Genomic DNA, 26,369 nt, shown 5'->3' with positions numbered 1-26,369 from the left:
AGGGACAAACCAAGACATTTGGGGCCAAAGAGGCAAACACTAAAAACACTAATGATAACAATACAGAAACAGGGTGGCAGGGAACTCTCTCTAGGGCAGAGCAAGGAGCAACCAGTCTCCTTCAACTGTCAAAAGGCAGAAAGAAGCAGGGCAAAGGAATTCACACTTTCAATCCAGCATAGCAAAGACAATTTCCTAGAGTTTTGCTGAGGCCCTCAATTTCTGCCTTTAGGTATGTGCCTCACTCTCTCTAGCATGCCCCATGCCCCAGGTGAGGTCCTGTTTCCTCAATTTGAGCGCCATAACCATGACCTTCTGTGTTCAGCCCCCATGTCCGTGTCTACAGTTACCTGGGCAGAGGGGTTAAGCACTATCTCAATACCAGAGACTTTGTGATGTGCTTTTCCACATGCATCTTGGACCTCAGTGATTGATGGCACAAGTTGGTGCAAAGCTTCATGGACCCCAGTGTATCTATGGGCTGACTGGACTGAAGTGAGAAATCCTGGGAACTGTGCATCCCTTTACAACACAGAGTCATCCTACTCTGAGGAGTGAACATCATTTCACCTTCCCAGAGAATGTTTCCTTCTGCCTATCCACACTGTGGACCAAATCAATCTGCATTTTCCATCAATTTGGTATTCATCTTCAACCTCGAGGGATTTAGTTTCAGGGACCAAAAGAATTTCAGGCCTGTTACCCAGGAGTTAGAAATCACTATTAATATAAAAAAATAGTAACAAAGTAATTTTAAAGTCCAGATCTCTTTCCTGAGTTTCGTATGTGCATATATAACTTCTGGGTTTTAGGCCTGGGGATGGGGTTAGAAAGCTAGGGTACAGTTTGATGAACAGCTCTTCTGGGATTTCCACAGACATAAAAAAGACATTTTCCAAAGTAAACTCAATAACTTTCTACCACTTCTCGAATCTACCACACTCTTGGTTGATATGAGGCATCAAGCTTCAAGGAGTCACTCAAATAGATCCTTGAAAGTCATCCTAAAACCAATGCCAACTCAACAGTTTCCAAGTTAGTCCCATCCGCATACCCTCTTGAATCTGCAGATGCCACACTGCACTTTGAGAAACACCAAATGCAAGGGTTTGGAGCACCTGAAGCTTTTAGAAAGGCTTTTTGTTTTTGTTTTTAGTTCAGAAAGCTCCGTCAAGTGTAGGGGTTTTTTGGATCAGTAAGTCAAAATGCCTGGGATTTTGTTGGCAAAGCAAGAATGACCCTGAAGAATTATCTACTGGATTCCTACCTAAAAAGAGGCAGTGTACCCTCTGCCAAGGAAGTTACTAACCCAACTATCTAATCACTCCTGAGAGAACAGAGGTACATCCAAGGCAAAGAAAGGAAAACCAATTGGTTAGTATTTCCAGAAACAATGAGAATATGTGGTTCCTGTCCCACCAATCAACACTACTTCCGATTTCAAAACTTAATAGGTTTCACCCATAATACTGGCAGCAAAAACAAAAGGCTTGTACATGAGAAAAATAAAAACAATGTTTGAATTACTGACGTTTGCTCTTACTAAACCAAAACAAACTACATTATAGTATATATTTAAAAGGCTTTACCTTATGAGTTGTAAAGTGGCATTCTCAGTAGATGTGATTTTAGAACTTTAACTAGTCACCATTCTGGAGTCATTTTCATTGACTTTTTCACTTCTTCAATATTCTAAGGGACCAAGTATCAATTAAAACACTAACTTTTACCATACCCTTCTTTTGGTGTTAACTTCTGATACAAAAAAGGCCTTTGGAATATCTTCACCACATAAATCACTGAAGACACTTTCCTTTGCCATGTATTTTCTGGTGTTTGGTAAGATTTGAACTCCCACGGAAAGCTTTCCCACACTCATCACACTCATACGGTTTCTCTCCAGTGTGGATTCTCTGGTGATGGATAAGGGTGGAGATTTGGCTGAATGCTTTCCTGCATTCTCCACACTCATAGGGCTTTTCTCCAGAGTGAATCCTCTGATGATTAATAAGGGCGGAGTTCACGTAGAAGGCCTTCCCACACTCCTTACACTCATACGGCTTCTCTCCTGTGTGGATTCTCTGATGTTTGATGAGGGCTGAGCTCACGCTGAAGGCTTTCCCACACTTGTCACACTCATAGGGCTTTTCACCAGAGTGTATTCTCTGATGTTTGATAAGGTCTGAGCTCACGCTAAAGGCTTTGCCACATTCATTACACTCATAGGGTTTCTCTCCATTGTGGATTCTCTGATGGATGATCAGGTGTGCCCTCACACTGAAGCCTTTCCTACATTCATTACAAGTATAGGGCTTCTCACCAGTGTGGATTCTTTCATGCACAGTGAGGGTTGAGCGCACACTGAAGGCTTTTCCGCAGTGATGACACTCATAGGGTTTCTCTCCAGTGTGGATTCTCCGATGTCGAACAAGGCCTGAGCTCTGAGCAAACTTCTTTCCACATTCACATGTATACCGTCTTTCGTCTGTGGGCCTGTCCTCAGGCCTTTGTACCTGGTTCATATACTGAGAGGTTTTTTCATACTTGGGAATCTGAAATGTATCCCTCTTATATATGCTGGCAATCTGCTGGTGTGGGTCCATCCTTACAAAAATCTTCCCTTCAGAATCGCCACCTTATTCATACCTCTGGCCTTGATTCCTGAAATAATAACGAACAAACTTTCAACTGTAATTTATTCCCTGCTGCTAAAGCAACAGGGCAGGATACAGACTTAACTAGAACTCTCAAACATGTTTGAGAAACCCAGGACACACCACTTGTATGACAGCCAGATCAAATGTTTTATTTAGTCTCTACGCCGTAACATATCACAAAACTAACAGAATGAACATCTGACTCAAACTATTTAAAATTTACCCTTCATAAAGGTATCTAAAGCACAGAATCTGAAATATAAGTGAATATAAAAATAATACATAGTTCCTACTTAGACAGACTTTTTATCATATTTAACTAAATTGGGACACAAGACAGGAACTGAAGAGATCTGTAGACAGTAGAGCAGATGAAGGATAGAGAAAGCAAAAGCAGCAGAAATTCAACAGATAATAAGTTGGTAACATCACTGACAGCTGTGTTTTTACCACTCACGGAAGTCCAACTATGCGGGCTGTCAGAGAAACCGGGGGTAAAAGCAGCTCCACCTGCTCCACCACGGCTGTAGCTGATGGGGCAGGACAACACCTGGCCAGCAGGGATGCTCTGTCTCCCGTGGAACTGTGGCACAACAGACCCCTCACCTCTCCAAAGAACGGGGCTCCTTTGGCCCGTTCCATATTTACAGTACAGACCAACGTGCAGAAGCTTGGTGGATTGTGACCTCTCTCTTACCCCTGGGAACAAACCCAATTGTCTCCAAACTTGATAAAACTTCTGCCGCAAACTCAAATTACATAAATTATCTCTATCTCCTCTCTGCCTCTTTCATTTTACAAATTGTCTTATGTCTCAGCAGTAGCAAGTGGACCGTATGTACCCTTGATATGATGAGAATGGCACTTCATCTTTGAGGTCTTCCTCCCCAAAACCTTTAACGGCAGTATAATAATGAGAAAAACATCGGTCAAATCCCAAATGAGTGGCATTCTACAAAAAAACCGGACTCCTCAAAACTGTCAAGGTCCTCAAAGACAAGTCTGAGAAACCATCACACCCAAGAGGAGCCTAAGGAGATGTGACAATTAAAAGTAATACGGTATCCTACATGGGATCCTGGCACAGAAAAAGGACATTAGGTAAAAATGAGGAAAATATGAATAAAGTATGGATTTTAATAATAATCAACAGTAATTCAGTATTTATAAGTATATTAAACTAATGTAAGGTATTAATACGGGAAACTGGGTGTGGGGTATATAGGAACTCTCTGTACTATCTTCAAAATCTTTCTATAACTCTAAAATGTCCAGAGTACCCAGAAACTATTCTAAAAATTTTATTTAAAAATCTGTCTATGCCAGGAGCCTGGCTGGCTCAGTCACAAGAGCATGCGACTCTTGATCTTGGGGTCATGTTGGGTGTAGAGATTACTTTAAATAAACTTAAGGGGCACCTGGATGGCTAAGTGGGTTAGTGTCTGCCTTCAGCTTGGGCCCATGTCAGGCTCCTGGCTGAGGGGGGAGCCTGCTTCTCCCTCTCCCCACTCCTTGTGCTCTCTCAAATAAGTAAGATCTTTTAAAAAATAAAATAAACTTCAGGGACGCCTGGGTGGCTCAGTCAGTTGGGCATCTGCCTTCAGCTCAGGCCATGATCCCAGGATCCTGGGATCGAGCCCCACATCGGGTTCCTTGCTCAGCGGGGAGCCTGCTTCTCCCTCTGCCTCTCCCCCTGCTTATACACTCTCTCTGATGAATAAATAAAATCTTTAAAAAAAATTAAAAAAAAAAACTTTAAAAAATTTGTCTATGGGGCACCTGGGTGGCTCAGTCAGTTAAGCATCTGCCTTTGGCTCAGGTCATGATCCCAGGGTCCTGGGATTAAGACCCACATCAGGCTCCCTGCTCACTGGGGAGCCTGCTTCTCCCTCCCCCTTTGCCTCCCCACCAGCTCCTGCTCTCTTCATAAAATCTTAAAAAATTAAAACTTAAAAAAAAAAACAAACACATGTGGCCAACAGACACATGAAAAGATGCTCAAGGGGCTCCTGGGTGGCGCAGTCAGTTAAGCGTCTGACTCTTGGTTTTGCTTCAGGTCCTGATCTCAGTATCATGAGATTGAGCTCCGGGTCAGGCTCCTTGCTCAACGTGGAGTCTGCTTAAGTTCTCGCTCCGTCTCCCTCTGCCCCTCCTGCTTGTGCTGTCACTCTAAAATAAACAAATAAATCTTAAAAAAAAAAGATGCTCAACATCACTCATCATCAGGGAAACTCAAATCAAAACCACGGTGAGATACCACCTCACACCAGTCAGAATGGCTAAAATTAACAAGTCAGGAAACAAGAAATGTTAATGAGGATATGGAGAAAGGGGAACCCTCCTACACTGTTGGTGGGAATGCAAGCTGGTGCAGCCACTCTGGAAAACAGTATGGAGGTTCCTCAAAAAGTTAAAAACAGAGCTACCCTATGATCCAGCAATTGCACTATGTATTTACCTGGAGAATATAAAAACACCGAGTCAAAGAGATACATGCACCCTGATGTTTATGGCAGCATTATCTACAATAGCCAAACTATGGAGCCCAAATATCCGTTGACTGATGAATGGGTAAAGAAGAAATGGTGTGTGCATATATACACAATGGAATATTACTCAGCTAGAAAAAGAACAAAATCTTGCCATTTGTAAAGACAGGGATGGAGCTAGAGTGTACTATGCTAAGCGAAGTAAGTCACAGAAAGACAAATACCATAGGATTTCACTCATAGGTGGAAGTTAAGAAATAAAACAAAGGGAAAAAAAGAGAAGGAGACAAATCGAGAAACAGACCCTTAATTACAAAGAACCCAGAGAGGAGGGCCGTGGGGAATGGGTTGAATAGGTGATGGGGATTAAAGAGTGCATTTGTCATGATGAGTATCAAATTATAACACTGTATGTTAATCAGCTGGAATTTAAATAAGAGTTAAAAAATAAAAATTAAAAAATGAGTCTGTTTTTGAGTAGGTAATATACAATTGAAGAGTCAAAATTCTCTAAGACGACAAGCAGGAAGTCTTCCTTCCACCATGACCCTCCCGTTTCCCACCCCCGGAAGGAAGCACTTTTACTCGCGGGTGGTGTCTCCGAACGTTTCTTTACGCAAACGGGTGTTTTTTAGGCGTCCGGCTGCCCTCCCGTCGTGGGCGGCTCCGGAGGCTCCCCCCAAGTGTGGCGCACGCGCAGCGCCCGCCGCGGCGTAGGCGCTGAGCCGTTTCTGTGACGCTGCCGGGTCGCGTCCCCTGAACAGCGGCTTCCGGGCAAAGGCTCGCTGCTGTCGGGCTCTCCCTCGGGCTCTGGCCCGGCATCCGGAAGGCGCGGTCCGGGGAGGCTCGTGGCTAAGCCGCTATCAGCGGCCAAACGCGGGGAAGCCGCGGCCCTCCGCACAGCCCCGGGGCTGCCGCTTCTCGCAGCGGAGTTACCGGCCCGGCCCCGCCGCCAGGCGCCGCCTCTTCCCCTCGCAGCCCCAAACCGCGCGCACTTCCGGCAGCGACAAGGCACACACGTATTTCTCTGAATACACGGCCTTAAGCTACAGATGTGTGTCAGGTACCCTTCCGGTACCCGACGGCTTTGGGCTGACGTTCTGAGCTCCGGGGAAAGGCCATCGAGGAGGAGGAGAGGCGTCCGCGCTCATCTTTCCAACGGGAGAAAGGGGCCGGGCGCGGCGAGGGACCATGCACCGAAAATGCGAAAGAAAGGCGTTTCAGCTACCTTTTCTTTGAGGCGAAGAGTTTTCAAGAACACCTCAGGAGAACTGCCAAGGGCCCCGCGGCTACCAGGGCTGTCACGCCCCGCACCCTAAATCCAGCCCCGTGACGCGCGAGCAGGGTCGGCCGCCCCCGAGGAGCGGCGGCCGGGGGCGCGGGGACGTCGCCGGGGCGCGCGCCCCCCTTCCCCGAGCCGAGGAGGAGCGGGCGGAGGCGGCAAAGGACACGCGGCTGAGCCAACGGGGCTGCCTCAGGGCGCACCCAAAACCCGGGAGCACGGACGAGGCGACGCGCCACGGGCACCTTCCAGGCTCCGGGAGCACGCACGTCGGGGCGGGAGCACGCACGTCGGGGCGGGAACAGAGACACCCGCGCCGCGCGCCGGGCGGGCCGCTCTAGGGCCCCGGAGGTTCCCTCTCGGTGGTTCCGGAGCCGGCACCGGACGGGGTTCTGTTGACTTCAAACAAGGCACTGTAGACCTACCTCCTTTACTCCCACAAAGATGACGGTACAGTCCTCCTCTCACATGTATGAAAACGGAAAAGGAGACAGATTTTTCGAGGTTGGACAAGGAACCACACAGCAGAGAGGAAATCTGAACCCGGATCTATGCACTCCCAAATCCTTCCACTTAGCACTCAGAAATTGCTTCTTAATTTGTAAATTTAACACTATTCCAATAAAAATACAAACTTTTTTAGAAGTAGATTTTAACACTCACACAGAGAAGTAAACAAGCAAGACTCTGGGAAAACTGAAAAAGCAGGGTAATGAAGGAGCACTTGTTCTAAATGATCTTTAACAGATTATAAAGTCTCAGTGGTACAGTGTCCTACTGTGAGGGGGACACACAAATGGTACAGAATAGAAAGTCCAGAAATAGATGCAATCAGAGGGAGAAACTTAGCATAGAATAAAGGTACTAAATCAGTAAGAAAAAGATGAGTAGACTCCTCAATAAATGTGTGGTGAGAACTAGGTAATCATCTGGAAAAATGTTAAACTGGATTTCTTCCTTGGTCTATACTCAGGCAAATATTCCAAATAAATTGAAGTTGTGTTAAAATGTAAACTATAAAAAGTACCAGAGGAAAATGTGGGAGGTCTTTTAAACCCTCAGTATGAGAAAGCCTTTCTAATTATGAACCCAAATCCAGAGGCAATGAATGAAAAGATTGATACATTGGGGGTCCATACAGAGAATCAAAATTCCTGCAAGATAAAAAAAAAACAAACCACCACAAGCAGTCAAAGGTAAGTAAAAAATGGAGCACACATACACAATTTATGTCTCAAACAACAGGCAGTAAACGTGGAACTCTCGAACAATAACATACTGTGGAAATGGCAGCAGTGCACTGGGTGCCCTCTTGCTCCACCCTCACTTTGAATCAGATTCTGCTGAATTCATAACGACACCCTTACCCTGATCTTGTTATATAAGTTAAAAAAAAAAAAAGTCTCCCGAGGTCCCTTACTTCCGAAGACCACAGAATGTCAAAGTTTAACACTTACTACCCTCCTGCGGGGTAAAGAGTCCCTGTAGTTGATATTTCAATGGTGTATTCCTGGGTAGGAGCTGGAGGGACAGTGGTTCTCCCTTTGCTCCCGGGGCTGGTATTTCTTGATAGATTACTTCTTAAATGCATGCGAGAGCTGGGACCTGGAAAAAAATTAAACACATGAAATCATGAATATATCACTGTATAAACAAAGGAATCGAGAGAAGACCCATCCCAGGGAGATAGGGAGAAAAAGAAATAATGACAACAAATATTTAAATACTACTTATGTATCACAAACTGTTCATGTAATCTTGGTAACAATTCTAGGCAGGTGCTTTTTATCCTCCTCGTTTACATTCGAGGAAATGCAGGCACAGAGAGATTAAGTGATTTGGCCACAATCACAGGTTTAGACGTACACGTCCCAAAAAATAGAAGACGACACATACGTAAGAGACTAAACGTTTTACGAGGACTTGATACCTCTCCCTTCCCCTGCTGCTGTCTGGGTTCATCCCACTCAGCCACGTTCCCGGCGACGCCCCGCCCCCACGCCGGCCCCTCTCCCAGAGCCGCCCGGCCCTCCTCAGGCCTCATGGTTAGAAACTGGCCTCAGCCACTGTCAACCGGGCTGCTGGAGCCAGCTGAGAGACAGGGAGTTTTCTGGTAACAGAATTCTTAAAACCAGCGAAAACAAGCCCTCTGCGTCTGCCACACAGTTTTGGAGTCTGCAATCCGGCAAGATTCCTCTTAAGGGCCTCTTTTTCCGTTACCCTTCTTCTGTGAAAGAAACGTTATTTTACTCAGAAAAGGCGAAGCCTGCCATAGGTGTTACACAAAGTGCCGAAGCGATGCGAGAGAAGGCAAACGGGGCGCTAACTTGCTAAGAAGGCTGTGACAGCGCCGGCCGCGTGGCCCGCGTGGCCTGTGCCACGGACTCTCCCCCGACAGCGTCCCACTGCGCTCCGGCGCCGGGAGGAGGGCAGCGCGGCAGGGGGCGGAGAGGTGGCTGCTCAAGGGCACGGGCGATTGACGACCGCCAGGCTGCAAGAGACGTGTGCTCTGCATTCGGAAGGACCCGCCCTGGGCACGCCAATGGAGGGGAAGCCCCTCCTATACCCATTTCGAGTCGTCCGCCGCGTCCCCCTTCCGTCCGGAAAGGCGAGCGGAGGGTCTACCAGGAAGGCACGGTGCTGCGGGGACTCAATAAAGCTCGGGAGGCCGTAGCAAAGCCCAGGCTTACCACCCGAGAGGAAGCAGCTCCGAACCGCGAGAAAACCCCTCTGGCCAGCCGCACCTGGGCGTCGCCCGCGGCCCCAAAGACCGCCGGCCCGGCCCCCGCGTGCTGGGTCCCGGAGGGACGGAGGCAGCCTGCAGGTGCCCGCCGCGCAGCGCCCGCCACGCCGCCGCACACGGACCGGAAGTCCCGGCACTTCCGGGGAGGCCCCCCGAAAACTTCCGGGCGGGCCCTCTAGCTGCCCCAACCTGGTTCCGGCCTCGGGCACCTGTGTGGCGCCTCTCCTTAACGAGCTTTGGGCGTCCTGATTTTGCCAGTGTAGGACGGACGACTTTTGAATTTTGGAACATCTCGAGGTGGGCCCAACAGGATCCCTAAAACCGACACGCGGGACCGCAGGAGCTCGGAAAGCCAGAGCTGCAAATCTTCTGTGCTTTAAGATGAGGGACCAGGGCTTTCAAAACTTGACCGTGGTAACACCGCAAACTCCCTCGAACTAGCCATTTCTGGAAGAATTTAACTCAAGACACCAGTCAGCATACTTGTATGGACATACAGGCTGGTAAAAGTAGTTCCTGAAACGAAACATTACAGTTGGAGGCACTAAGTCTGAATCCATCTCATGGCAGAGTACAAATTAAGAACGTATTACAAGGGTCAGACCTGAGGGTATAAACAGCCGGAAAAGAAATGGGCAAAGCATCAGGAAGCCTAGATTCTCTATCTGTACCACTAACTTGAACGGGTGACCCAGTGCAAGCCACAGGCCCCTCTGGATCTCCATTTACAGAATTTCAAGTCACTTCCAAGCCTAGCATTCTATAGACCATGAATAATTCAACACAACAGAGAAACGCAGTTATTTCTTTGGTGTGTTAACACACTGAAACCAACTATCTCAAGTTGATCCTTTTCAAACCTGTTTAGGTGCCAAGGAGCTACAAAAGATGAATATTCTTGATCTTTTAAACCATAGGAAATCACATTTTCTCCTTAACAGTCTGCTAAAACCTTTGTAAGTGGGTGTTTTACTTGGCAAACTCTTTCTGGCTGTGGCTTCCTTGGAATAGTTAATTCTATCTAGAGGGACTGCCCAAGGGGCTGTTGAAGATTGTGTTGTCCCCAAAGCTAAGTCGTTTATAAGTTAGAGGCCCCCTGCCGAAATTTTATCTTTGGTTCTACGTAATGAACCAAGACAGGGAAGGCTACCACTAGACTTGCGGTCCTACAACACTTACTTGGTAGAATGGTGGAGCGACCGTGGAGGCAGGTCTGATGCTGAAAGCCACCTTAGAACGTCATCATCAACCATTTTATGGTTTACCATCACCCCAACCTGTATATTGCTGTGAACTCCCATCATTTAAGGCTTTTTCTTTTCTCGTCTTACATACTATAAAACATATACACAGGGCTCTTTTAAAGTTTGCCGGTTAACTCTTCTAATCGCAGTGCTGGTATTCATCGCTTTTCTTTCTCCTATATACCTTAAATGTATCTAGACCAGGGTTTCTCATGGCACTATTAAACATACGGAGCCAGATAGGTCTTTTGTTGTGAGGGCTGTTTGGGCATGCAGGATATTTGGCAGCATCCCTAGCCTCTATCTGCTAGATGTCAGTAGCATCCCAACTGTCCACTGATGGTACAACCAAAAATATCTCCAGAGGTTGCCAATTTTCTCCAGTTGAGAACCACTGGATATAACCTCAGATATAAAAGCCTCAGATACAAAAGCCTATTCTCAAGCACTTTTGCAATGATAATCTTAACACAGTAGTCTCTAGTTTCTTATTCCTATTTTCTTCCTTAATGAATAAATACATTTGGCCAAATAAATGGAGAGCTTCGTATTTCAGTTTTTGCATATATTCTCCTAAAGTTGGGATTTTTTTTTTTAAGATTTTATTTATTGGAGGGGTGCCTGGGTGGCTCAGTTGTTAGGCATCTGCCTTCAGCTTGGGTCATGATCCCAGGATCCTGGGATCAAGCCCCGCATCGGGCTCCCTCCTCAGTGGGAAGCCTGCTTCTCCCTCTTCTACTCCCCCTGCTTGTTTCCTCTCTGTCTCTCTCTCTAATGAATAAACAAAATCTTTAAAAAAAATATTTTATTTATTGGAGAGAGCCTGAGAGCGAGCGGGGGGAGGGGCAGATGGAGAGAGAAAAGGAGATGCAGATTCCCCACTTAGCGCAGAGCCCAATGCTGCAATGGATGCGGGGCTTGATTCCATGGACGCCGAGATCATGACCTGGGCCAAAGTCAGACGCTTAACCAACTGAGCCACCCAGGTGCCCCTGAAGTTGGATTTTTTATTCTTAGTTTGAGGAACAGGCAGTTATAGCTGTACTACAGAAACAGATCTGCATACAAAGTGGTAAGAAACATATAAGCCTTGAAGACAGCTTAAAATTTTCTGTAGGTAACTCCATAAATAATCCACACAATGATTCGACAAGCATTTATTAAACACCTACTGTGTGCTCAGCACTGTACTAGGCACTAGGGGGTGCAGAGATACAAATGTAGAAGTCATTATTCCTGCCCTCAAGGAGCTTACAATTTAATTTTGGAAATAAATACAAATGTGAACTACAATACAGAGTGCTAGAAAATAATTACAAGCAACATATTAGTAAGTGCATGGACCACAGTACAAACTCAAAGGATAAGTGCTGAGGCAGCACAGAACAAGGGAGGTCTCAGTGTGAAGTGAAGTCAGAGAGAGCTCACTCAGAAGATACAAAGAAGCTAGGCTTGAAGGGAGTGATGAACAAGAGCTGGGGCCAAAAACAATCTAAACAAAAGATGCTGCATGAGAAAGGCACAGAGGCAAGGGCTTGTAAGACAACAGTATGAAGAAGATGAGTCGAGGTGAATACGCCAGAGAATGAGGCAGAGGCAGATTAAGCATGAAGGGCAAAATAATGGGAGAACTTGGAACACCAGTGCTCTGATAAGAATCATCTGCTGAGTGTTCTGGACTAAAAATGGATTCTGAGGAGGATCACCTTAGAAGCATTACAGGATGGGGATCTTGAAAGCAAGGAAAATAGAAATTATAATTTCCTGGGCGTCGGATGATATGGATCTGCAGAAGGCTATAAGGGGTTGGCAGAAATGTAAAAGATCCAGCCTCATGGAGAAAACTAAGAACTGGAATGTCAAGTGGAGAGCAGAAAAAGACAAAGACAACTACAAGACGGGAATAAGAAATATGAAGGACAGGGCGCCCGGCTGGTTCCGTCAGTAGAGCTCAGGACTCGATCTTGGGGTCCTGAGATTGAGCCCCACATTGGGCATGGAGCCCACTTAAAAAAAAAAAAAAGAAACATGAAGGGCAGTGAGTCTATTCAGGGTAAAGAAGTTAAGCAATAATGCCTATTTAAAAGGAAAATGGGAGCTGGGGGACAAGAGTGATGAGGTCTGTTTTCGAATACCAAGTCGTGTAGGTATCTGACCCCAGGGTGGGAAATAAGTTACTGAAATACAGTTAAGTATAAACAATCAAAATAAATAGAAGTGAATACAGAAAAAATACTGGAAAAATCAAGACATGAAGGTTATTTTCCGTGGAGAGGAGAAAAAAGACCAATAAAGCTAGAAACTGGGAGGAAAATGACCAAAAAGGATCCCACAAGCCAAAGAAGAGAATTCCTGAGTTGCAGGGTCAACGCAACAGTGTGAAATACAGATCAAGGACAAGAACTAAGAAAAGGCATTGATATTTATCCACAGGACACTTCAGTGGAATACTGAGTACAAAAGCCAGTAAGAAGTTTCAAGAGTATAGTAATGAGAAAATGGGATTGAGCGATGGATGGTATATTTGAAAAACCATGAATGACAGAAGAAAAACAGAATGGCAGTTGGAAATGGGCAGTGAAGCTGAAGGGTTTCCACATTTTATGCTGTAGGTAAATTTTACTGTCATCCCAACTGACCATATGCCTGGCCTGGCACGGCACATGGATATTTCATTTCCCTCCACAATTCTAGTTCCCTGGGGCAGTTTTTAGAGAGAAATGTACTTGAATCTGTACATTATTGCTTTATCCTCTCAGTTACTCTTTTAAACATGTTTTACTTGTACCATTTAGCTTTCTAGTACTACAGAGCATCAAAAGTATCAACTAAAGTAACATTTTCAACCAATTATCCAATAGTTGCAATGGATCTGTACTACATTATACTGTGCATTCCCTTCCCCAGTAGCTCTTATGGCCAGGGATTCAGGATTTCCAGATGGCCGGCCAGGGTCAGGGTGTTCATTAGAGACATGGTAGCACACGGGTCAGCAGCACAGGCTCGAGAATCTGACCCTGTAGGGCAGAGTCCCTGCTCTGTCACTTCCCAGCTCCAGAACCTTGGTCAACTCACTCACCCCTCTAAGCCTATTTCCTCATCTATAAAACGCGGGATATACTATCTATCAAACCATGAAAAATGCTTAGCATAGGGCTTGGCACACAGTAAGTGCTTAATAAATGTCAGCTATTACTATTTAGAGTCTCAGGACCAAGAGTAAAGCTAACTGCTCTGTATGGGAATCATCCACCACATTCTAGCGCTGCCACCTTGCTCAATGGCGGAAATCTTTGAAACCTAAGATGCGTCTTCTAGGACTAAGTTGGATGGCAGCAGAGTTACAGAAGAACCACTTTATCATGCTGGGCCCTAAAATGAGATCATGATGGGAGGAGAAAGTACTGGTGAACAGTTCATTTCAGATTAAGAGCATAAAAATAGAATCTGCAGGATATAAAGGAACTTAGCACACATCACTCAGTCAGGAGCTCAAGGTCATAAAGATGGATCAACAACACTCTAGTGCAAAGAGTGAGAAGTGGAGACCAAGAATGGACTTCTACGTATGCCCCCAAAGAAACAACAGCCTTTTCTACTCTTACACTACGTGGCTATTTCTACATGTGGGCTGAACTAACCTCGATAGTTCTTTCAAGTCACGGTCTTTCCTCATTCATCCCAGGATCACACTAATCCTTCTGGGCATATATTCTTTTCTTTGAATTTCTGCCAGATGCTTAGTAATTATAGATCTAAGTAATGTGGCTACACATTACCGTGAGTAGAGAGATGTTAGCTGGTATACTTATAGTCATTTTAACATGTTGCTCTGAGAGCTTTCACTGGAATAGAAGACAAGTGTTCCTCGGAACTACGTGGGAGGACTATGTGTACGTGTGCACATATTTTCCCTCTGACCATGTACCCATCATATATAGTATCTGCACACAGGCAGCACTGGCCTCAGGCAGAACTGGTACCTTACAGAGGGTAAGGCACAACTGAAGCAGAGAGCAAGGATCTGGAGACAACCAGATTTGTTTCTGGTTTCTTGAACTTTCAAGTACAAGGGAATGAAGAATGGAATTCCCTTTGAGTACAAGGGAATCTACAGGCCAAAAGAAAAAAAAAAGAGAGAGTAAGAAAACAAAAGATAATGGAAAGCACTGTTTTGAAAAAGTTAACCAAGGTAACCAGGATGGCAAATGACAGGTGGGTATTAATGACTCAATGAAACAGGGGTAGTAACTTTGATGTTGTTAGTGATCAGGGTGGGCCACAGTGGGGCAGAGAAGGGATTTTACAGAGAAGGAATTTATGATCCAAAAGGCAGACCTTTATGCTAAAAGATTTTATGACCTTTTGAAAACCATCAATACGTGTTAATTGTTGTTCCTGTTTAGAACAGTGTGAAATTGTGTAACTTCTCTTGGCGTGTATCCTATTCTTCTGAACAGGATTAATGGAATCCATTCCAATTTTGAAAGCTGATTTTGGAAAAAAGCCAAAAGTAACTCCATTCCAAATGTGATGAACAAGTGGGTAATAGTCAAAAATGAGATGTTATTCAAGGGTAAAAGTCTTCCAAATATTTGGAGGAGCAGTAGCACTAGTGGAATAACCAGAAGTGCCGAATTTAAAGGACAAACCATGTCTGGATGCATAAATTCTGGTGTGTTCCTTAAACCAGCCTCATCACCTTATATAATAATATCCCTTGGTATACTGAAAGCCTCCAAGAAAGACAGCGCCCGGCGATGACGAGTTAATACTGTGTCTCTGCTGGATTACAGATGGAGCACAGCAGAACTCAGAAGGATGAGGAGCTGTGAGGTGAAGTACTGGACGGATTACCACTGTGGACGCAGAAAGCTCACGGCAAGAAACAGACGAGGAATGAAGGGTGAGGTGCTAAGGCCGTCTAACAAGGTGGGACCAGGGTAATGACAAGAGCGACAGACCACGTGGTCAGGGGTTTGCGCAGACTGGTAAGAACCTGAGAGGGCAGTACTATAATGGGCCAGAGGGCTGCGTATACATTCTTTGTAAGGATTTTTAGGTCTTCTTCAAGCACCCCTGTCTCCCCTTTCTCCCACGTGATGCTGTAACTGGGGTAACGTTACCACCTCTGTGCCACCACAGTGTTCAGTGGGAAGGTGGGAAGGAGAGCCAGAAGTCACCAGAACATACAACCACCCGAGCTCAAGAGCAGCCAGGCTGAGTCTCCACTCACCTCTTTCTCTGCTTCATTCCCACAACCATCACTTCCTTTGCTGACACAGGTACTGGGGCTGGGGGTGGTGAAGGATACGTATGGATGTTCAATGACTCAGTGGAGTCAGTGAAGGTGATATATGAAGAAAAATGCTGGAGTGCTGTTAAAAATATAGCATTCTGAGTTTGCGTGGGAATACGGTTTTCCACTGACTATCAGGAACATTAGAATAAAACAAAACACACACTTAAGCATACATACATTAAGTGTCTAAAAATTTCCCTATAACTAGGTTCTTAGAAAGCTAAATACAAAATAAGTCTCACACAGAGGCTGCTTCAAACTCTAAAGTAGCTTCTCAAATCACATTTGGAGCACAAGTGACCCTCAGGGGAATGAATGGGGGAAGAGGGTCACAGGAGATGGGAAGAAGCAGAGGAACTAGGAGGAGTAGCCTCTCTCAAACCTACAGCTACTCACCCAAAAGACAAAATTAAGTGCCTCCACGACCAGCAACTTGCTCTAATGCTACTTTATTTCTAAAGGATACATTAAACCATCAGGAGCTCCACTCCATCAGACACCTCCCAAGACAGTCAAGCTAATCCACCTGCATCAAGGCACTGGCCCAAACTACTGAAGAGCTATTCTAACTCCACCACCACTATCGATTCTGACCCTAGTGAGGTTGCAATGATGGCAAACTTTCTACTACACTGAAAGACCTCTCACCAGCATGTGGTTTCTCTAAAGTTGGATAATGCCCAAACTATGATTGTGGTTTTTTTCCTAAACTCCTATGGATTCAGATTTTTCTCCACTGTGGATTCTCTGATGCCGAATGAGACTTGACCTCTGAATAAAGGCTTTCCCACACTCATTACATTGATAGGGCTTCTCCCCAGTGTGAATTCTCAGATGCTGTATGAGGCCAGTGTTCCCATTGAAAGCTTTCCCACATTCTTTACATTTATAGGGTCTTTCTCCAGTGTGGATTCTCTGATGTTCAATAAGGCCTGACTTCTGACTGAAGGCCCTCCCACACTCATTGCATTTGTAGGGTTTCTCCCCAGTGTGGCTCCTCTGATGGCCAATAAGATGTGAGCTCCGCCTGAAGGTTTTCCCACACTCATCACACTCATAGGGCTTCTCCCCAGTGTGGATTCTCTGATGTCCAATGAGGTGAGAGCTATGACTGAAAGCTTTCCCACACTCATTACATTCATAGGGTCTCTCCCCACTGTGGATTCTCTGGTGCAGAATAAGGCCCGCACTCTGACTGAAAGCCTTCCCACACTGATTGCACTGATACGGCTTCTCCCCAGTATGGATTCTCTGATGCAGGATCAGGCCTGTGTTTTGACTGAAGGCTTTACCACACTCCTTACAGTGATAGCGTTTTACTTTGTTGTGGATATCCTGATGGGAAAGAAGGGCTGACCTGTAACTGAAGGCTTTACCACACACATTACATTGATAGGGTTTCTCCCCAGTGTGGATTCTCCAGTGGCGAACAAGGCCTGAGCTCTGAGCAAAGCTCTTCCCACATTCATCACATTTATGTCGTCTCTCCTGGGTGGGATTTCCCCGCTGCCTTTCTAATCTGCCCAGAAGATCTCGGGCTTCTCCATGCTCAAGACCCCCGATAACATCCCCGTTGCATTTGGCAGCTGTCTCTCCATGTGGTTGGATTCCAGGAGATATTACCTGTTTCGAAGATAATTCCCTGTTCTCATTCCTGGTCTCACCAGCTGAAATGAAAATGTGAGAATCATTAAGCCAATGTCACTTTCCATTCTCTATGTTAAAAAGAAATTGAACATAAGGGAAATATACATGGAAAACTAGCAGTAAACACAAAACCTCCATCTGTCTCCAAATACTGCCACAATAGAGAGAGAGAGGAAAGCAGGGTCAAGCAGAAGTACCACAGGCCAGATGGGGAGGAAGTGCCGTGAAGAAAGAGGGACGTTGGGAGGGCATAGAGCAAGGAAGGGTCACCTGACAAGAAGCAGGGAAGTGGGAATACGGAACTGCTGAGGGACCTAACGGGGCAGAGATGAAAAAAGCCGCAGTCGCTGAAAGGGCGGAGCACAAAAGGCCTAACAGGACGACATCTAGGTAAAGACCCCATGGGACTGGGAGCCGAAGAAACGACTCCACTGCATACAGAACAGTACCCAAAGTCAGTCCTGGACTGGAAGACTGAAGTCCATTTTATGGCACTGTTTCTCTCTGTTAGTTCCCGAGTTTAGACTCAACAATGTCTTTCAGAAAGTTCAGAGCCACTATCACAGAACAAACGAAACATCTTAACTGATAACAATAACCAGAGCTCTCCTTACCCAGGGAGAACATGTTTCTGTAATTCTCTGGCCTACTGTCTCTGCTGGGATCCTTCTGTGATGGATCAAGAAGCCACTCCTCTCGAATTAGGGACACAGCCATGTCTTCGATCTTCTCCAAAGTCTGAAACAAAACAAAATCCCCGTGTGGGACTGGGACTGTTGCACAGCTCCAGCCCACAGTGCCAGAGATCTGCCAGGGTTGGAGAGGACTGAGAGGGGGGACGTACTGTGTGAAGGGATCTAAAGAAGCTGGGAAGAAGAGGGAAATGCACCAGATTTACTGGGGGATAATCAAGAATCATGCAAAAAGAATTTGGAGCAAGTTCTTGGCCAGTACTGCTACAGAGAGTCCAGACACAAAGGGGGATGCCACCCACACTGCCAAGCAGGGCCACGGGGTTTCAGCGAGCAGCAGGACAACTCACCTGGAACCCTGCTGTGAGAAGTGTTGCTGTCATCTCCTGGTCTCCAGGACTTCCCTTCTGGGAAGGGGTAGGACTCTGAGAAGCAGAGATGGCTGAGAGAGGAGAAAGGAGCTGAGTGAGACTAGCCCTGCCCCACAGTTGCAGCAGCCAGCACTAACCCATTCCAAAGACGCTTGTATTTCAGAACATATGCATTTCAGAGATTTTGCACATAAGATGCTGAAGGGCCCCTGGCTGCTTGGGTAGGTGGAGTATGCAGCTCTAGATCTCAGGGTCGTGTGTTCAAACGTTGGGTACAGAGGTTGCTTAAACAAACTTTTTAAAAAATCTTTTCTTGGCGGGGGGAGGGCTCTGGGTCTGTAACTATGGCTGCCCACAAGACATCTGCACTTTGATGTCCTGCTCAGCCTGAAGTTACATGTCAAAAACAGAGTACTGGTTTCCTAACAGGAATTGCTTTACAATTTTTTTCTCTCCCACCAAAGCTACATTCAATCCTTGTGCTTCTGTACGGTGTTTCTTTAGGTCCTGATCTCTTGGCAAATGGAGTATGAGAACCAATTTATATCTATTAACTCTATTACCTTTCTGAAGTGTCTACCATGACTGCCACTATCTGCTTCCTACAAATACCAGACATTGCAATACCAAAATTAACAATAGGCTTTAGAACTTTAGACAAGAATCATATTACTAACCGAAACTGTTTCTATGCTTCTTCTTTAGAAATATTAAAAATCCATTTATATGGAACAAACTGCTATAAACCACATAAGTGAAAAAAATAAATAAATGCAGAGCAAGTACGAGATGAGGCTAGAACACCTTGTTCTGCAAGAAGGTAAGAAGTTCTCAAAAAATTATGGGGAAATGTCAAAAGGACGGAGGAGCCAAACTGAAGGGGCCTCCTTTGACCAAATCGGAGACAATTTAAGCACCAAAATAAAGATGGTAACAAAATAAAGACAGATACAGATATTTTATTTCTGGACTTATGAGTCCATACTGACAAATTAATAAAATGGGGAGGAGGGAACACTCTCTATTACAACAAATAAATGTAGAAGGCATGACACAGAAATCATCATTTTGTCTTAGTAATCACTGAATCAGTCAAGAAGCATCAATGAATATTAAAACTAGTGTTTTAGGGGCGCCTGGGTGGCTCAGTCGTTAAGTGTCTGCCTTCGACTCAGGTCGTGATCCCGGGGTCCTGGGATCGAGCCCCGCGTCGAGCTCCCTGCTCAGCAGGAAGCCTGCTTCTCCCTCTCCCACTCCCTGTGCTTGTGTTCCCTCTCTCACTGTGTCTCTGTCAAATAAATAAATAAAATCTTAAAAAAAAACCAACAAAACAGTGTTTTAGCAACAGAAGTTTGATGAGGACCAGATATTTAAACACACTCAAGGGGCGCCTGGGTGGCTCAGTCGTTAAGCGTCTGCCTTCGGATCAGGTCATGATCCCAGGGTCCTGGAATCGAGCCCCACATTGGGCTCCCTGCTCGGCGGGGAGCCTGCTTCTCCCTCTCCCACTCCCCCTGCTTGTGTTCCCTCTCTTGCTGTCTCTCTGTCAAATAAATAAAATCTTTAAAAAAAAAAAATAAAAAAAAATAAACACACTCAAGAGTATCTCTCCACAAATTACTTATTAATTATAAAGGGAAAAACAGTATAACTTTACAGTGATCAACCTAGCAAGAATAACCTTAGCCAAGTCATCAAAGATACCAACACCAGTAACAGGACAAATTCCTCTGGCACGGCGGAGGAGGCAACAGCACTTCTGGGGTGCTCCTGCCACACGTGCACAACTGGAATTTACACATAAGGAAACATTACACAAACCCAAATTGCAGCCATTCTATAAAATAACCAACCTGTACTCACCAAAAATGTCAAAGTCATGAGAGGCAAAGAAAGGCTGAGGAACTAGTCCAAATTAAAGGAGTCTAAAGAAACATGACAACTGACTGCAGAGGGTCATCTTGGACTGGACTCTGGAAGAGCATTATTGGGACAACGGGCAAAACAGAAATATGAACTGTGGACCGGAGTATTTCTGTGCCAGCACTACATTTCCTAATTGTGATGCATTTATTGTGGCTATCCAAGAAAATGTTCTTGTGTGAGGAATTATGTACTGAAAGTTACAAAGAAAGTGGCACGATACCAGCAAAACCTCGAAAACGCCTATGTTGTTACTACACTGGGGTAACAGAAATGTGTGAAGATGTAAAAATCCCCAAATTCTTTAATTTGTTCCTGAATTTACCAATGGGACTGACAGTCTGTATCTGAAGCCTAAACATTCAAACGCAGATCTTAGGACTGGTCTGTAACAGAAATTCTACTTCCTAGTTCTCCAGGAACTCAACAGGCACTTTCTTTTCTACTTCTCCCTCCTCATCAATGAAATCTGGCCCCTCACCTCTCTCTTGTGGCCCCTGGGGCACTGGAGATTTGTGCTGGGCTGCCCCAGGTCGGAGCGGAGTATTTGGAAGCTCTGGTGCAGACTCTGAATGCACCACCTCCTCCCAGAGTCCACGTCCATGTCCATGTGCACGGGCTGAGACCTGAAAACAATGGGACAGATGCATTACAAGAAACTCCTTCATGAAAGGAAGCAAACAACATTAAGATCAAGAGCACATCTCTAGGGATATGTGCTTGTTAAAAGGAAGCAGCAGAATTTCATCTACTTCCCACAGGCAGTGAGAACACAAATGAGCTCATTAGCACAGAACAGAAAGGCATCCTTTCTGCTGATGCCCTTCCTGGCATTTTGCACTCGCAAGGCATGGGAAGAATGATAAACAGAAACTTAAAGCAGTGCTATTTGGTAGAAAAAACTTTGGTAACACTGAAGAAACCTGAGCTCTGGGTTCAGATCTACCTTTAATTATGAGTGCTGAGAGTAATTCAAGTAACTTAAGCTCTCTACATATTGGTTCCCATCTGGCAAACAGGAACAGTAATAGCTGCAAGGATGTTATTAGGATAAAAAACGTACACCCAGCCTTCACAGAGAAAGAACTCCACAAGTACAAGCCACAGTGCACTAGAACTATGTTCATCCTCCTACCACAGAAACGGACGCCCAGAATTTATTCTGCTGTGGTGCTAACGTCCCTCCAGCCCGCTTCCAGGCCTCCCAGTCACAGCACGCACACCTCCTTCTACTTACTGGCCGTCCTAGTATGTCAATCTGCCTTTCCAGATCCTCCAGTAGGGTCACCACCTCCTCTCCGTTCTCTAGCTGATGTTCCCTCACCAGAGTCTGGAGCTCCTCAGGCAGAATGGTCAAGAACTGCTCTAACACTAGCAACTCCAAGATCTGCTCCTTGGTGTTCAAATCTGGCCTTAGCCACTGATGGCAAAGTGCGCGGAGCTGGATCAGAGCTTCTCGGGGTCCTAATGTCTCCTGGTAGCATAACTTCCTAAAGCGCAGGCGGAACAGCTCTTGGCCAGGAGGGTTATTTTCATGCAGACTAGATTCCTGGTCCCAGCCATGATCTTCCTCTACCTTGACAATTACAAGGTCTTCTTCAGGAGCTTGGTCAGGTGGGGATGGGGCTAACGACTTTCTTGACTCTGCTGCCATTTAGGGCTGGAAAAGCTCAGGAGGCTTGTTTCCACTACCTTCTTTATCTTCTTAAGAACCTTCCACGGAGCCTTCAATAAGGGCAATTCTTGGGGTAGAGAAACTGTCAAACAATATTAAAGCAAGTCAAAGATCATAGTAATACATTACGACATCTTAACAAACTCCTTACCACAACACGTACCTCATGGCTCAAATCATTTAAGTGATCCTCTCCACTGTTCCAGAAGTAACTCCTTACCTCCTTAGCTTTCTGCCAAACACCCATCTGGGGAATATTCCCTTCCTTCTGCTTCCTCTCCTTGGGGATGTGGAATACAGCACACAAAGTCAAGAAACCATGTAGACCGGGTCTAACTAAAGTTCTCCATTTAACCTCAGCTGGCCCTCAGTGATGCTGATTTAACTCTTTCAGCATTTGCTACACCATCTATACTGTTTCTACACACTTCAGCTCTCAACCTAACCCTCACACTCAACAGAGACTAATTTTTTTCTTCTTTTTTTTTTTTTAAATTTTATTTATTTATTTGACACAGAGAGAGCACAAGCTGGGGGGCAGGGGGCAGAGGGAGAGGGAGAAGCAGGCTACCGGCCAAGCAGAGAGCCTGATGCAGGGCTCAATCCCAGGACTCTGGGATCATGACCTGAGCCAAAGCAGATGCTTAACCGACTGAGCCACCCAGGTGCCCTGAGACTAATTTCTATATAATCTAGTTCAAGGTATTGTCCAGAACTGTCCTCACACCAAAGGCTCTTCTCCACTTAAGTCATTATCCTACTGTGCTCTCCATCTTCCCTCCTGTCTCAAGGCTAACCACTTCCACTGTGCACCTTACCTCCCTCTACAACTCTCTTTGGAGCACTGGTCCTGCCTCTCCAAGGAACCTAAATGCCCTAACCACACCTGCAACCCCAAAGTCTATTCCCACACACTAATGACCTTCCACAGTGTTTTATAAATAAAATCATACAGTAGGTAGTCTTTTGAGTCTGGCATCTTTCACTTAGCATAATACATGAGGTCATCAATGTTGTTGCATGCATCAGTAGTTTATTCCTTATATGGATGTATGTTTATCCATTCTCAGTTGAGAGATATCTCAAATCGTTTTCAGTTTTTGATGATTACAAGCAAAGCCACTATGAACATCTGCATATGAGTTTTTGTTTGAACATGTTTTCATTTTACCTGGATAAATATCTAAAAGTAAAATTGCTGGGTCATATGGTAGGTATATGTATAACTTTATAAGAAACTACAAAACTGTTTTCTAAAGTGGGTGTAACACTTTGCATTCCACTAGTAATATGTGAGAATTGCTTCTTACTCCATTTCCTGACAAGCATTTAATATTGTTTTATTTTTATTTTTAGATATCTGAATGTGTAATGGTATCTCACTATGGTTTTATTATTTATTTGCTTTTATTTTTAACCACTCTCTGCTATGTCACTATGGTTTTAATTTGCATTCTCCTTCTGTCCAATAATGTTGAGCATCCTTTCACATGTTTATTTGCCATCCGTAGATCTTTGGTGAAGTATCTGCTCAAAACTTCTGCCTGTTTTCAAAATTGATTCTATTTTGGGCGCCTGGGTGGCTCAGTCTTAAGTGTCTGCCTTCGGCTCAGGTCATGATCCCAGGGTCCTGGGATCAGCCTGGCATTGGTCTCCCTGCTCAGCGGGAAGCCTGCTTGTCCGCCCCCCCGCCCCCCCCCCCGCTTGTGTTCCCTCTCTCGCTGTGTCTGTCAAATAAAAAAATAAAATCTTAAAAAAAAAAAAATTAGATTCTATTTTGAGTTTGAGGATTCCTTACATATTCTAGATACAAGGCCTTCATAAGATATATGATTAGCAAATATTTCCTCCTCTTCATAACAGAAATGAAGTGCCTTTCAAAGAATAGAAATTCATAATGTTTTTGAAATCGAATTTGTCAATTTGTTTCTTTTAGGGATTGTGCTTTTGGTGTCATATCTAAGAAACCTTTGCTTAATCCACGGTCACAAAGATTTTCTCCTGTATTCTTCTAAAAGTTTTATAGTTTTAGTCTTACCTTAGATCTATAATCCATTTTGAGGTTTTTTTTTTTTTTTTTTTTTTTAAGTAAACTCTACACACAACCTGAGGCTCAAACTCATGACCCCAAGATCAAGAGTTGCATGCTTCACCTGCTGAGTCAGCCAGGCAGGCACCCCAAATTTTGAGTTAATTTTTGCACAGAGTTTGAAGTGTGGACAGAGGTTCATTTTTTTTTTTTGCACAAAGATACCAAAATGTTCCAGCACTGTTTGCAGAAAAGGTTACTCTTTACCCACTGAATTATCTTTGCCCATCTTTGTCAAAAATCAATTGACCATATATGTGTGGGTCTATTTCTGGAAACTCTATTGTGTTCCATTGATCTATACCTTTATCCTTTCACCAAAACAAAACTGTCTTGATTATTGTGGCTTTCAAAATCTTGAAATCAAGTACTAAGAGCCATGAAACTTTATGGTATATTATCAAAATTGTTTTGATTTTTATAATTCCATTGACTTTTGATATAAATTCCTACAAAAAGAAACCCTGGAACAGGATTTGTGCTGAATCTATAGCTCACTGACATTTTAATTTCCATTCTATAAACACAATCTGTCTCTCCATTTATTCAAGTCTTCTCTGATTGCTTTCATTAGTGCCCAAACTACCTATTCTTTCTCTTCAGATCATATAAATCTTCGCCTTTTACTATCTATTCTTAATGGACAAAATAAAATGTTTTCTCCTTGAAAATCCTTTCTTAGGATTCCGACTGAGCCTGGCTGGCTCAGTCGGAAGAGCGCGTGACTCTTGATGTCAGGGTCGTGAGTTCAAGCACAAAATTGGGTGTAGAGCTTACTTAAAAAAAAAAGTAAAAAGTAAAATCCTTTTCTGATGACTCCATTTGGAAGTGACTGCCCTCTTACTCTATATCTCTGTTGCATAAATGCTTATCACTTTATTTGTGATGTTCAAGTGATTTTTATTTTAGGAATATAATGCTAATACAAAATTGGAAAATGTATTCTCTCATTTCACCATATTCATAGAACAAAAGATTTATAACTTGTTTTTTTAAAGTGTTTATTAATGATACTTTTCCTGTAGTTACATATTATTAGTTGCAAAGAAGTTTTGACTTCCTAACTTAATTGTATGTTCCCCATGAGTATAGATCTATGTCTTTTATTTTATTGATGGAATTGACGAACATTCAAAAACTATTATTTATAATACTTAACACAGAATATATCTGTATTTGCTAAAGAGCAAGGTTTAGATAAACCTGGAGGTCCAAAGAGTTCAGTAACAGGGTCCTATTTCTTTGTGGGATAAGTCCTGTGGCCTTTATCTTTGGTCACAGACATCACCTCTTGCCTGCACTTGCAGTGGTTAAGTGTCTCCCTGCCTTTGGTTATTCTTGTACCCCATTTGTGTTCCACATTGCTGCCTGTTGTGGGTTGAACTGCGTCCTCCCAAAAGATATGCTGAGGTCCTAATCCCTGATACCTGTGAATGTGACCTTATTTAGAAGTAGGGTCTTTGCAGATGTAATCAAGTGAAGATGAGGTTACACTGCAGTAGAGCAGGGCTTCATACAGTATGACTGGTGTACTTTTAAGAAGAGAAGAGACACAGAAACTGAGACAAAGAGAGAGTCATGTGAAGACAGACACAGAAGAGAGCTATGTGACTACAGAGGCAGAGATCAGGAGTTATCAGGAGTTACAAAGCCACAAGCCAAGGAATGCCAGTAACAACCAGAAGCTAGGAGAGCGTGGCCCTGTCAACACCCTGACTTTGGACTTTTGGCCTCCATAACTGAGAGAGAATAGATTTCTGCTGTTAAGCCACCAAGCTTGTGATACTTTGTTATATAGTATGTTACCCTATGAAATTAATACTCTGCTAGAGAGACTGTTTTAACAAATATGTAATACAACTCATCACTTTAAAATCTTTCAACAGGGAACCCAACTCTTCAGCACAATATGCAAGGCCCTTTATGGTACGTAAACCTGCCTACCTTTATCTGCTATAAGCTCACCTTCCCATAGCTTTTTCCAAACATGGCTTTCTTAAACCTCCATTCTGCTACAGAGCTCTTTACTCTAGCTCAATGGTTCTCAACAGGGGGCAATTTTGCTCCCTTCTCCCAGGGATATTTGACAATGTCTGAAAACACGTTACAACTGAAGGGAAGGTACGCTATTAGTATCCAGTGGGTAGAGGCCAGAGATGCTACTGAACATCTTCCAATGCATAACAGAGACCCCCCCCCCAACAAAGGATGATTTGGCTCTGTGTCAATGCCAAGGTTGATAAAACCTGGTCTAG

At 44.4% G+C, this 26,369-nt stretch overlaps 1 protein-coding gene across 1 annotated transcript in view; it reads right to left on the bottom strand.

Moving 5' to 3' along the window:
- ZKSCAN8 (zinc finger with KRAB and SCAN domains 8) overlaps positions 1-26,369 on the bottom strand; it is a 36,602-nt gene that overhangs the window by 5,533 nt on the left and 4,700 nt on the right. Inside the window, exons 2-7 of the mRNA XM_035728454.1 lie at positions 21,588-22,107; positions 20,832-20,976; positions 18,407-18,498; positions 17,979-18,102; positions 16,482-17,384; positions 1,590-2,434 (exon numbers count right to left, since the gene is read on the bottom strand). Coding sequence (XP_035584347.1) covers positions 1,797-2,434; positions 16,482-17,384; positions 17,979-18,102; positions 18,407-18,498; positions 20,832-20,976; positions 21,588-22,004 — 2,319 coding nt within the window. The 5' untranslated portion in view covers positions 22,005-22,107 and the 3' untranslated portion in view covers positions 1,590-1,796. The remainder of the gene's footprint in view (positions 1-1,589; positions 2,435-16,481; positions 17,385-17,978; positions 18,103-18,406; positions 18,499-20,831; positions 20,977-21,587; positions 22,108-26,369) is intronic.

The sequence above is a fragment of the Zalophus californianus genome, chromosome 7, assembly GCF_009762305.2.
Source record: "Zalophus californianus isolate mZalCal1 chromosome 7, mZalCal1.pri.v2, whole genome shotgun sequence".
Taxonomy (NCBI): Eukaryota; Metazoa; Chordata; class Mammalia; order Carnivora; family Otariidae; genus Zalophus; species Zalophus californianus.
Note: the sequence above shows the minus strand (reverse complement) of the source record. Positions and strands in the feature narration are given on the sequence as shown.